Source organism: Hyperolius riggenbachi, chromosome 12, assembly GCF_040937935.1.
Source record: "Hyperolius riggenbachi isolate aHypRig1 chromosome 12, aHypRig1.pri, whole genome shotgun sequence".
NCBI classification, from domain to species: domain Eukaryota; kingdom Metazoa; phylum Chordata; class Amphibia; order Anura; family Hyperoliidae; genus Hyperolius; species Hyperolius riggenbachi.
The window spans coordinates 154265013-154277273 of NC_090657.1; the positions used below are offsets into that span (position 1 = coordinate 154265013).

At 44.3% G+C, this 12261-nt stretch overlaps 1 protein-coding gene across 4 annotated transcripts in view; it reads right to left on the reverse strand.

Annotated features, from left to right (window-relative positions):
* PRPSAP1 (phosphoribosyl pyrophosphate synthetase associated protein 1) overlaps positions 1-12261 on the reverse strand; it is a 72635-nt gene that overhangs the window by 10503 nt on the left and 49871 nt on the right. For all 4 annotated transcript variants that reach the window (XM_068263239.1, XM_068263237.1, XM_068263238.1 and 1 more), the window contains exons 9-10: positions 6924-6994; positions 6680-6826 (exon numbers count right to left, since the gene is read on the reverse strand). In XM_068263239.1, the coding sequence (XP_068119340.1) occupies positions 6680-6826; positions 6924-6994 (218 nt within the window). The remainder of the gene's footprint in view (positions 1-6679; positions 6827-6923; positions 6995-12261) is intronic.

Here is a 12261-nt window from a genome sequence, read left to right on the forward strand (position 1 = left end):
TTCAGGTCCGCTTTAAAAACAGCACTTTGAAGCAAGGAGCTGTTCACTGAAGAACAGTGGGCAGCTTTTGGTCGCTTCGGAAAGAGGTGATGACGTTTTGTTTTCATTCCTTTGACGGATACATTTAGTAAACATAATCAAAGTGCTAAAACTGAGCTCTCTCTGCTTCTAGTATGTGTGCAGCTGAGAAGTGATCACTAGATACGATTTTAATATATAAATATATATTTTAATATATAAATACAGCAGCTAAGCAATAAAATGCAATGGCAGCTTTCAGATATACTGTACTTTGGGACCTTGTAATTTGTAAAGAGACACTATTACTTGTGCACAAGAGCAAATAGGGTAACTGTATGGGTAATAAAAAGTAGGAAAACATTTTTTATTGACTGTTAACCCATTTTAGTTCCTGGACGTAGAAACTACGTCCAGGAACCATGCGCGCTCCCGGCCCGCAGATCGTTAGCCAGGTAATCAGTGAATTGGGCTATGGTGCCCGATCGATGATTCCTCTCCCCCGCTGAAAAAGCGACAGCTTCTCTCAGAAGCTTCGGCTGTAGCGTCCCCCATTCGTCTCTCTAAGCGTATGTTACGCTTAGAGTGACGTCATGTAAACAAACTCAAGGCCGCCATCTTGTGGCCAAAAAGTAATACTACAACTAAAAGTAAAAAAATAAATAAAAATCAACACACATTTACATTATAAACCTATTGTTTACATCCCACCCTCCCAAAACTACCCAAATAAAATGTTTAATATAAAAAAAACAAAAAACATTACAATGAAAAAAAAAACAAGTAAATATTTACCTAAGGGTCTAAACTTTTTAAATATCAATGTAAAGATTAAATATTTCTATATTTTTTTTTATTTTAAACTTGTAAATAGTAATAGATGCAAAACGAAAAAAATGCACCTTTATTTCCAAATAAAATATTGTCGCCATACATTGTGATAGGGACATAATTTTAACGGCGTAATAACCGGGACATATGGGCAAATAAAATATGTGAGTTTTAATTATGGAGGCATGTATTATTTTAAATCTATAATGACTGAAAACTAATAATTAATTTTTTCAGTTTTTTTTCTTATTCTTCCTGTTAAAATGCAATTACAGTAAAGTGGCTAATAGCAAAATGTACCCCCCCCCCCCCCAAGAAAGCCTAATTGGTGGCAGAAAAAACAAGATATAGATCAGTTCATTGTGATAAGTAGTGATAAAGTTATAGGCTAATGAATGGGAGGTGAACATTGCTCAAGTGAAAACCACGGAACGAGAATGGGTTAAGGTAGCCATACATCAGGCGACTTGGCAAGTATATTCGCCCATCCGTTTTGATTATTATATCGAATTGGATGAAAATCAGTGCCGCCAAGCGCATGCCCAACCGACGATGTGACCAATTTCGGGACGAAAATTGGTCGCATTCTTGATCACGCATGCTGCAAGGTGTCGGGCCGACTTGCTTGATCAGGTGCGCAGCAGGAATGGCATGCAATTTCGCGACTAAACCACCGGCGCTGTCCCCCTGATGAAGAATGTCCCCCAAGTGCACAGTGTAAAGTATACATTACCTGTCCGTGGCCTGCGCAATCCCCTCTCCATACATGCACGCCTCACGTAATTTCCAAGTAAGGGCATGCATATGACATCACACACGCATGCCCTTACTAGGAAACCATGGGGGGCACTCGTGTATGCAGAGGAGATATCCCGGAAGCTGCAGGGGACAAGCGCAGGCTGCAGACAGGTAATGCATACTTACACTGCGCACCGGGGGGACATTCTTCATTAGGCACACAGAGCGGCGATCAGATTCAATAAGAGAGATTTGTCTCTTGGTCAAATCTGCCCATACATTGCTAGATGCATGGCTACCTTTATGTCAGAGTTCTATCCCACTTTAACTTTGCAGATTGAACAAACGTTAAAATGTCCTTAAGCCTCACTTGCTGTCTCAGTGACCCCTGGGATCACACTAAGGCCCTAGGAGCTCAATAGGTCAGGAAGTGAATGATACCAGAATAATAAGTACACTCACCTGTAACTGAATGAATGATTGCCTGGTGCCATAAAAATCTACTATATACATGTAATCAAGACACAGAACACTTACATTACAATTTCCCCCTGGCGGACTCAAAGCACCAGAGATACCAATAGGGTGTGCTCAGTAGGCCGTAGTAGTGTTAAGAAGTCCAAGGTCTCCTTACTGAATACTGTAGGTGCTGGCTTACTGAACAGGAAGTGCTAAGCCCTCGTGTCTCCTGTGTTTCCCTTAACCAGTACACTATCTAGCCACTACTATATGTACATGTACTCTGCAGATGATTCATCATCCAGGTAACGGTTAAGGAACCACTGCTGGGGCTAATGTATTATTGATTCATGGTCATTTGTCATAAGCTATGTAAAAGTTTACTTTCATTCAGTGAAATAAAAATAAATCAGTTACCTCACAATGCAAACAGAAGAATAATCAATGGCACACCTGTGAGGAAAGATCAGCTGGCCCCAGTGCTTTATCAGTTGGCATTTCAGCTCGTGCTGCTCAGAGAAGTGCACATAGCTGTATGAATACAGTACATGGTCTGTTCCCATTTCTGTGTTCACCACTTTCTAATGGCAGCCACTAGAGATTGCCCGAACAGTTTGCCAGCGGACAGTATACGGTGAACTTCCGCTGTTCCCCGCAAACTGCGCACATATGGTGTGTTCGACCCACCCCCTATACATCATCATGAAGCCAAAGTTTGACCCCTTACCTCACAGTCAGCAGACACATGGCAGCCAATCAGCTAGCACCCCCTCCTGGAACACCCACCACCTATCAAAAAGCAGTTGCGTTGGACATATTGGATTCATTCTCTGCTGACTGTTAGTGAGAGCAGAGTCAGACTTGCTGCAGATAGGTAGGGAAAGCATTAGCTAGGCCTGTGTTCTTGTTCCTCACTTGCTGTGAAAGCATCCCAAAAAGCACTTTTGATGGCTAGTACATCGGTCTCCTGTGTTCATTTTTTTTTGTGTATGTGACACTCCACAGCCCACTGACATCCAGAGCTGTGTGCACACTACTACTATTGTTGTTGCCTCACTAAGTTGCAGGCACAGAACCACTCCAGTGCATTATTATTTCACTGTATTCTGATAGTACTATTGCATTTCTCTGTGTGAGACACTCCACAGCCCACTGACACCCAGCGCTGTGCCTAATGTGATTTCTGCCCTTTAGGGATAAAAACCTGACTTTGTTTCAACTATGTAATTTTAGGTGGGATTCCCCTCTGGCATGCCAGTCCAGGTGTTGGACCCCTTGAAACAACTTTTCCATCCCTTTTATGGCCAGAAATAGTCTTTGTAGGTTTTAAAATTCGCCTGTCCATTGAAGTCTATAGCGATTCACATGTTTGCGAACATATGCGGAAGCTCGCATTCACGAATGAAAAATTCTATGTTTGCGACATCTCTAGCAGCCACACGCACAGGCTAACCTGGCGTGCCATGGTTTGAAAGCCTGGCACTTCCGTCTCTACAGTCCAGTATCCTTCAGACACAAATACTTCAGATAAAAGTAAGCGTTAATTTTAAAATACATATACAGGTCAGCTGTAAGCGAGCTGGACAAGCATCTAATGGGACAGAAAACCTCTTCATCAAAATACCAGCCACATACATTATTTCCTATGACTTCAGTGCATAATGTATTCTAATATATACGATCCAAGCAGGCCCGGTTCTAGCTACAACCAAACCAAACCCAAAGGACCCCCCCGGCAACAAATTCACCTCCTCCCCCTACCCCCCCAACCAGGGCTGCCACCAACTTTATTTTGTCCTCTTGCCCATAGAACTCCTTACTGAATAGGTTCTGGCTTACTGAGTAGGAAAAGCCAAGATTTGAACCCAGGTCTCCTACGTCAGAGGCAGAGTCCTTAACCATTACACTATCCAGCCACTAGGTCCCTGAGAAGATGCCGCAAGGCGAGGATGAAACCGTGTGAGCATGGTCTAATGGAGCAGCGCGCCCACCGTGACAGGTGAATTACTATGCTACTATGACTTAGCAGGGAGCACAAGTCGGAGGGAGATCTGGGGGCACCCGGCAGCGCTCTGGGGCTATTGCCCAGGTCGCCCCTATGGTAGCACCGGCCCTGCTTTCTTGGTTTAAAAAAAAATCTAATTAGACTTTAATTTTGTTTATGTCAAAGCTTAACACAGAAGAAACAGCAACTTAGTGGTTCTTCCTTTGCACCAAGCGTTCAGCTGGCAGCCATATGGTTACAACTGCTTGGTACAACTACAGATTTGTTTGCTTCTACAGAGATGAAATGCATATACTACGGTTGCTGGGTCGTCAGGGGGAACAGTAGCCATCAGTTAAATATTTCCACCCTGTAAAACTACTCCAGCACTTGCATATTTTCAGTCAGATGGATCAGTAAAGGCCAATACAAACATTTAATTTACTGTCTCCTGGAACAATCACTGGTAATAGTTTCCAGTGGTAGCTTTGAGGTAGCCATACAGCTAGCGATGATGAGCATATTCGACCAAGAGATATATCTCTCAATAATTGAAACTGATTAGAGAGAGATCTGTCGGCCGCCCATACACCGCAGGCTGATTCCCGATCAACTTCATGCTGAAATCAATCCGGAACCAGCCTCCTGACGGTACCGACATGTACGCCGGCAACCACATGGGGCGTGTGTATGGATGGAGGACGGAGCCAGTGGTGGAAACGGACAGAAAATGTATACTGCAGGGGGAGCACATTGGACATTAGGGGAGACTGCATCGGGGGTTTCGTTGCATTCATCCCGATATCGCTCGTTTTGACAATGATGGCCCAATATCATCAATCGGGCATGCACTTGGCGGCACCGATTTTCACCAGATTCAATAATTATTGAATCGGATGGTCGATCGGTTGCCAAGCAGATAGATGTATGGCCACCTTTAGGAGAAATCGCTGTACAGACACCATGCTCAGCTAGAGCCTCTGTTGTTCTACAGTAGAGGAACAACAGTAGATGAGCTAGAGGCACAGAACAATACAGGGGGTGCAGAATTATTAGGCAAGTTGTATTTTTGAGGAATAATTTTTTTATTGAACAACCACCATGTTCTCAATGAACCCAAAAAAAACTCAATATCAAAGCTGAATATTTTTGAAAGTAGTTTTAGTTTGTTTTTAGTTTTAGCTATTTTAGGGGGATATCTGTGTGTGCAGGTGACTATTACTGTGCATAATTATTAGGCAACTTAACAAAAAAACAAATATATACCCATTTAAATTTATTTATTTTTACCAGTTAAACCAATATAACATCTCAACATTCACAAATATACATTTCTGACATTCAAAAACAAAACAGTGACCAATATAGCCACCTTTCTTTGCAAGGACACTCAAAAGCCTGCCATCCATGGATTCGGTCAGTGTTTTGATCTGTTCACCATCAACATTGCGTGCAGCAGCAACCACAGCCTCCCAGACACTGTTCAGAGAGGTGTACTGGTTTCCCTCCTTTTAAATCTCACATTTTATGATGGACCACAGGTTCTCAATGGGGTTCAGATCAGGTGAACAATGAGGCCATGTCATTAGTTTTTCTTCTTTTATACCCTTTCTTGCCAGCCACGCTGTGGAGCACTTGGGCGCGTGTGATGGAGCATTGTCCTGCATGAAAATCATGATTTTCTTGAAGGATGCAGACTTCTTCCTGTACCACTGCTTGAAGAAGGTGTCTTCTAGAAACTGGCAGTAGGACTGGGAGTTGAGCTTGACTCCATCCTCAACCCGAAAAGGCCCCACAAGCTCAACTTTGATGATACCAGCCCAAACCAGTACTCCACCTCCACCTTGCTGGCATCTGAGTCGGACTGGAGCTCTCTGCCCTTTACCAATCCAGCCACGGGCCCATCCATCTGGCCCATCAAGACTCACTCTCATTTCATCAGTCCATAAAACCTTAGAAAAATCAGTCTTGAGATATTTCTTGGCCCAGTCTTGACGTTTCAGCTTGTGTGTCTTGTTCAGTGGTGGTCGTCTTTCAGCCTTTCTTACCTTGGCCATGTCTCTGAGTATTGCACACCTTGTGCTTTTGGGCACTCCAGTGATGTTGCAGCTCTGAAATATGGCCAAACTGGTGGCAAGTGGCATCTTGGCAGCTGCACGCTTGACTTTTCTTAGTTCATGGGCAGTTATTTTGTGCCTTGGTTTTTCCACACGCTTCTTGCGACCCTGTTGACTATTTTGAATGAAACGCTTGATTGTTCGATGATCACGCTTCAGAAGCTTTGCAATTTTAAGAGTGCTGTATCCCTCCGCAAGATATCTCACTATTTTTGACTTTTCTGAGCCTGTCAAGTCCTTCTTTTGACCCATTTTGCCAAAGGAAAGGAAGTTGCCTAATAATTGTGCACACCTGATATAGGGTGTTGATGTCATTAGACCACACCCCTTCTCATTACAGAGATGCACATCACCTAATATGATTATTTGGTAGTAGGCTTTCGAGCCTATACAGCTTGGCGTAAGACAACATGCATAAAGAGGATGATGTAGTCAAAATACTAATTTGCCTAATAATTCTGCACCCCCTGTAGTGGTTAGTCATGTCAAATCTCACATTGTACAGCTACACATGGACTGTAATATAACTGACCTCATCTATGTTAGAATCCTCCAACAGATTAGGCGCATCCGCAGATAAAATGCCATGAGTAGCCATCACGTAAATCTTGTAAGCTCCACGCTCCTTCAGAATATCTGCTGCCGCCACAAAACTCTCTACCTCATCAATGATGTCATCCTGATGACAGTGAAAAAAACAACAGGTATTGGAAGGTTAGGAAAACATGGATACAATGGTAAGAATACTTAATCCAGTTCATGGAGACTATACTTACCACTATGATGGCAATTCTTCCCCCCACGTCTCCCACTACGCTGATGGGTGGTTTCTCCTTGGCTATCATCACTTGAGAGAATAACAGGGATATTAAAGTTAATTGTTGTGCTATTTCAATGATGCAAACCAGTCGCTATACATGCACAAACAGCTAGTTACAGCAAGTTATCAACAAGATGCAAGTGCAAGCTGTGTCAGCCATCAAACCAGTTGCAGTAGTGTTATTTTTCATCCAAGCATGCTGATAAAGATCAGGACCACCAGAATTTAATCAGAACTCTTAAAATATGTTAATTTGTTTTTTTTTATTTTATTTTTTGTAGGTAAAGTAAAATAGTTTTAAAACGGACTTGAACTCAGAACTTCCTCTCTGCTCTAATAGATAAGCAACTGCATAATAACCTTTAAAGAGTGCAGTGTGTCTACTTCCTGCTTTCACGGAAGCATACATATCGTTAAAATCATGTGTTTACAAATTATCTGCTCTGCCCCGGGATTCTTGAGCTGACATGGCAGTGTGTGTGTCATTTACTGGCCAGTATTTCACAGCCTCAAATGACACCCCTTTATCAAAGCATCACAGCAGTCAGACAAACTACATGGTTGCATTTCTATAGGTAGCCATACACTGGTCGATTTGCCATCAGATCGACCAACAGATGGATCCCTCTCTGATCGAATCTGATCAGAGAGGGATCGTATGGCTGCCTTTACTGCAAACAGATTTTGAATCGATTTCAGCATGAAACAGATCACCATCTGTGAAGCTGCCGTTGACGCCGCCCCCCCCCCCCCCCCTATACATTACCTGCTCCACCAGCGCGTGTCCCTGCTCTCTCCGCTGTCTTTTTCTCCGCGCTCGGCTCTGAGTCCGGCCGGCTTCACTGAACTTCCTGTCCGGGGAACAGTAGAGGGTGCTCTACTGTTTAAACTTCCTGCCGGGACAGGAAATTCAGTGAAGCCAGCCGGACTCGGAGCCCAGTGGAGAAAAAGACAGCGGAGAGAGCCGGGAAAAGGCACCGGCGGAGCAGGTAATGTATTGGCGCTAGAGTCGGTCGTCGGGCTTTCGAACGCCGCTATCGACGCACTCCCAACCCGCTGGCGATCGAGCAAAATCTTCCGCACAGACGGATCAATGGGAACTATTGATTTCGGACGGAAATCGATCGTTCTGTCAGCGTTTGCGCAACTATCTCACAGCTGATTCGATAACAGTGATCGAATCTGCTGTATATCGGCGGGAAAATCGTTAGGTGTATGGGCCCTTATGAAGGGTTTCTTTGAATTACTGGCTAGTGTTTATAACACGTGACACAATTACTGCTGTATAAGGGAGTGCTGACCTGGTCTGTTGGCACAACTGCATTATTCCGTCAGTTCTGAATGATTTTAGTAAGAGACAATGAAAAGATGTGCACTAGCTTCCACTAACAATTCAATCATTTTATCGAATGGTTTTATTGAATGATTGGACTGGATCACATATGGCCAGGTTGATATTATTTTCAATAGTCTTTATTAAGGAGATCCTGTAAGGAAAAAAGTGCCCCTGGAGGTCCTGACCTTGGGAAGGGGAAGCCTCTGGATCATAATGATGCTTCCCCCGTCCTCTCCAGCCTCGGGGATCCAGTGGTGGCAGCCCCCAAACAGCATGCAGCAGTATTTACCTATCCGCGCTCTTGTACAGGCGCAGTACAAGCTTCCCCCTGGGCTCTTGCAGAAATAGCTGAGCCTGATCGGGTCTGCCCTACTGAGCAGGCGTAAGTTGCCTGCGCAGTACAGTGGACCTTATCGAGCTTGCACTGTCGCTGCACAGGAGCGCGGATAGGTAAATATTACAGCGCGCTGAAGCCCTTGATGTATCTGTGCTGCCCGCCAACAAGAGCGCTGGATTACCTAGGATGAAGAGGACAACCTCATTCTGGCTTTCCCCTACAGTACAGAGGCAACTACCCCCATAGGGGCACAGTGACCGTGTCTCTAAGAAAAATGTTTTAGCAGGTTGAATCCATGATACTCTGTTTGCAAAGCCTGATGGACTTTTTAACATGAAAGCTCAGCACTGCCTGCAAGTAAAGAGGTTTCTTATGTCAAAGGACTCCCTCGGTTTATTTAACTAGAATAGAAAAGAAGGGGGTTTGTCCCTCATGTGTGAGTGTGTGGTATCCGATCTACCCTTCTTTACAGGTCAGTTTTATGGACAGCTTGCTTGGAGCTTGTCAACCGCTAACTGTAAGAATTGTGTCTATTATGAAATATACATGTGTAAAATCTCATCAAATTCTATTTTCAGTAATGCATCCAATGCCAAAAATGAAATGTCCAAAGACATAGGATGCCCTAGAGAAACCTTAATATTGGAACTGTGTTTTGTCAGTCAGTCAAGTGTTTGGTATAATGGAATATTTATTTTTGTCCAAAAAACTGGCATGAATAAAATTTGCTGCAAATCGGTTGATTTCAGCCGATTCTTTGTAGTCACATCCATGTCATCCTCTGCAGTACGTGCAGGTGTCTTCTAGCATCGTTGGCTTCCCCACAGTAATGGATGCTAGGATTGATCATGGTACCCCTGTGCCAGCAGAAACCCCAGAGGAAGTCCACACCTCAAAGTCCTGCTCATGCATTCCCTCTCCCCCCCCCCCCCCCCCCCCCATCCCCTACACCCAAACAATAGTATATACTGCTTGGCCTAATGTTTGCCCAGCTTTCCTTCCAGAACTGCTGTCCAATAGGATTCCTAATGATCATTTTTGGTGGTGGTGGTGGTGGTGGTGGTGGGGGGGATAATGAACAACATATAAATGGCATATGAAGCCAGAACAAAGTGTATAAAGGCAATCCAGCTATACCTGAAAGCTGCACTTCTATGCTTTTATTCCCCCTGCCCTTGAGTGAAAACTTGCATGGAGCAGCAGGCTTTCCTCCTCCCTCATTCGCACCACTACTCTCCCTCCCCTTCCTCACCCTGATCAATGTTCTCGGGAAGCTGAAAGCCATTTGTCACTGAACCGTTGCAAATCAGATACGCAGGAATCAAAGATGTGAACGGTCTCTCTCCTTGCTAGATTGCACAGACAAGAATATCTATATCATGCATCATATACATAAATACTGTCTGCTGTATGGTTGTAAGCCTTGACAACACACTAGATGGGTCTTTATTGATCGGAGCTGCCCCTGCCAAGAATCAAGCATGCACGGTAGCCGATCCCCTTCTGTGCATCAGGGATTAGTCTGCTGGATTGTCTCAGCCAAATGTAGGCGGAGGCCATTGTTCTCTTACTCATTCCGCCAGCTCCATCAGCCCTCCTCCCCTCTGCATAGCAGCAAAAGGCAAGCAAGGTTTGGTAGGGCATTGGGTTCCAAATTATTGTCTGAGAGACTGAACCCCAGATCCCAGTGGGTGACAGTTCTTGTAAGTGTGAACAAGGCTTCAATCTGTTGCTCAGAGGTATACTTAAAGGGCAACTGAAGTGAGAGGGATATGGAGGCTGCCATAATCATTTCCTTTTAATACTAGTTGCCTATCTACCCTGCAGATTCTCTGCCTCTAATGCTTTTAGCCATAGCCCCTGAACAAGCATGCAGCAGATCAGGTGTTTTTGACATTGTCAGATCTGACAAAATTAGCTCTGCATGCTTATTTCTTGTGTTATTCAAACACTACTGCAGCCAAATAGATCAGCAGGGCTGCCAGGCAACTGGTATTGCTTAAAGGGATCCAATCAGCTTTTTTTCTGCAGTTTGTCCTGGTTTCTAATAGCTGTAGAAGCTGCCATCCCCCCTCCCCTTCCATCTGCCCTTGATTACATTCACACCTTCCCCTGGATAAATAAGTGTCACTTCTCTAAACTGTTTGAAGCATGCTGCCCCCCCCCCCCCCCCCCACACACACACACACACACACACACACACACACACACTAATGAAAGCTTTAATTTGCTCATCGCTACTGCCAATTACAGCGCAGTCCTTATCTGCCTGCTATTTCTGGGGTGGCAGCCCTCGGAAATAGGGTAATAAGAAGCTCTTAACATTTACCGGTAAATGTAAAAGAAGGTCAATTTTTTCTTCTAGCAACGTGCCACTTTGTTAGAATGCATTTTTGATGCGTTATTGGGATGCCTTGGGGAATAAATATTCTGCTCAGTTCACTTTAAAAGGAAATAAATATGGCAGCCTCCATATTATTCTCACTTCAGTTGTCCTTTAAAGAGAACCCGAGGTGTGTTTGAAGAATGTGATCTGAATACAGAGGCTGGATCTGCCTATACAGCCCAGCCTCTGTTGGTATTCCAAACCCCCCTAATGTCCTTCTGCACTCTGCAATCAGACATAAATCACAGCCGTGCTGTGTTGCTGTATTTACATCTGTAGTGTCAGTCTCGGCTGCCCAAACCTCCTGCAGAGCTCCGGTCCCTGCCCCCGTCCCTTCCCTCTAATCAGCGGGGAGGGAAGGGAGGCAGGTGGGGACCGGAGTTCTGCAAGAGGCGTGGAGAGCAGCAGACTGACACTTTAGAGAAAAAGAGAAAAACACAGACACACAGTGTGTGTCGACAGCACGGCTGTGATTTATGAGGGATTGCAGAGTGCAGGGAGACATTAGGGGGGTTTGGGATACCAACAGAGGCTGGGCTGTATAGGCAGATCCAGCCTCACTATGCAGATCACATTCTTCAAACCCACCTCGGGTTCTCTTTAAAGAAGACTTGGCCAATAAGCTGAGACAAACTGCTCCACTTCTAGTGCTGAGAGGGACAAAGTAGTATAACATGACTGCAAAGACTGGACAGAAATGTAAGTATTTACAGCAAATCTTATTTATACAGATTCTATCATTTGGTTGCTGAACAAAAACTGTCCTGAGATTTTTTCTCTTTTAATGTTGGAATTTTGTTTTAAATACCGTAGTTCACAAGAATCATCCAAATGTTATATTTTCATAACATAAAAGAATAGCATTTCTGTAACGAACCTACAGATATAATAGGTGACAGCATTCCTGTATATGCATGTGTAATGGAACGGTGTGGTTGGTTTACTGGCATAAACTCATCCTGAGCAGAGTCTCTGCATTGCTTACTGATAACCACATTGACGTGTGCCAGACGCTACAGAAAGGGAGGGCAGCATCAATCCAGAGACTCTGCTAAGACTGCATGCATTTCACTGAATGCATGTGAGGAAAGCACAAAATGCAATGGTTGTTTCTCCTCAGAAAGCAAGGGCTGCTCAGAGGTGCTGCAGTGAAAGACAGAAGAGCAAAGACTATAGTAAGAAACTGGCCAGCACTGTCTGAGCTGCCCTTATGGAGGAGTTCTCTGCAGCTCATC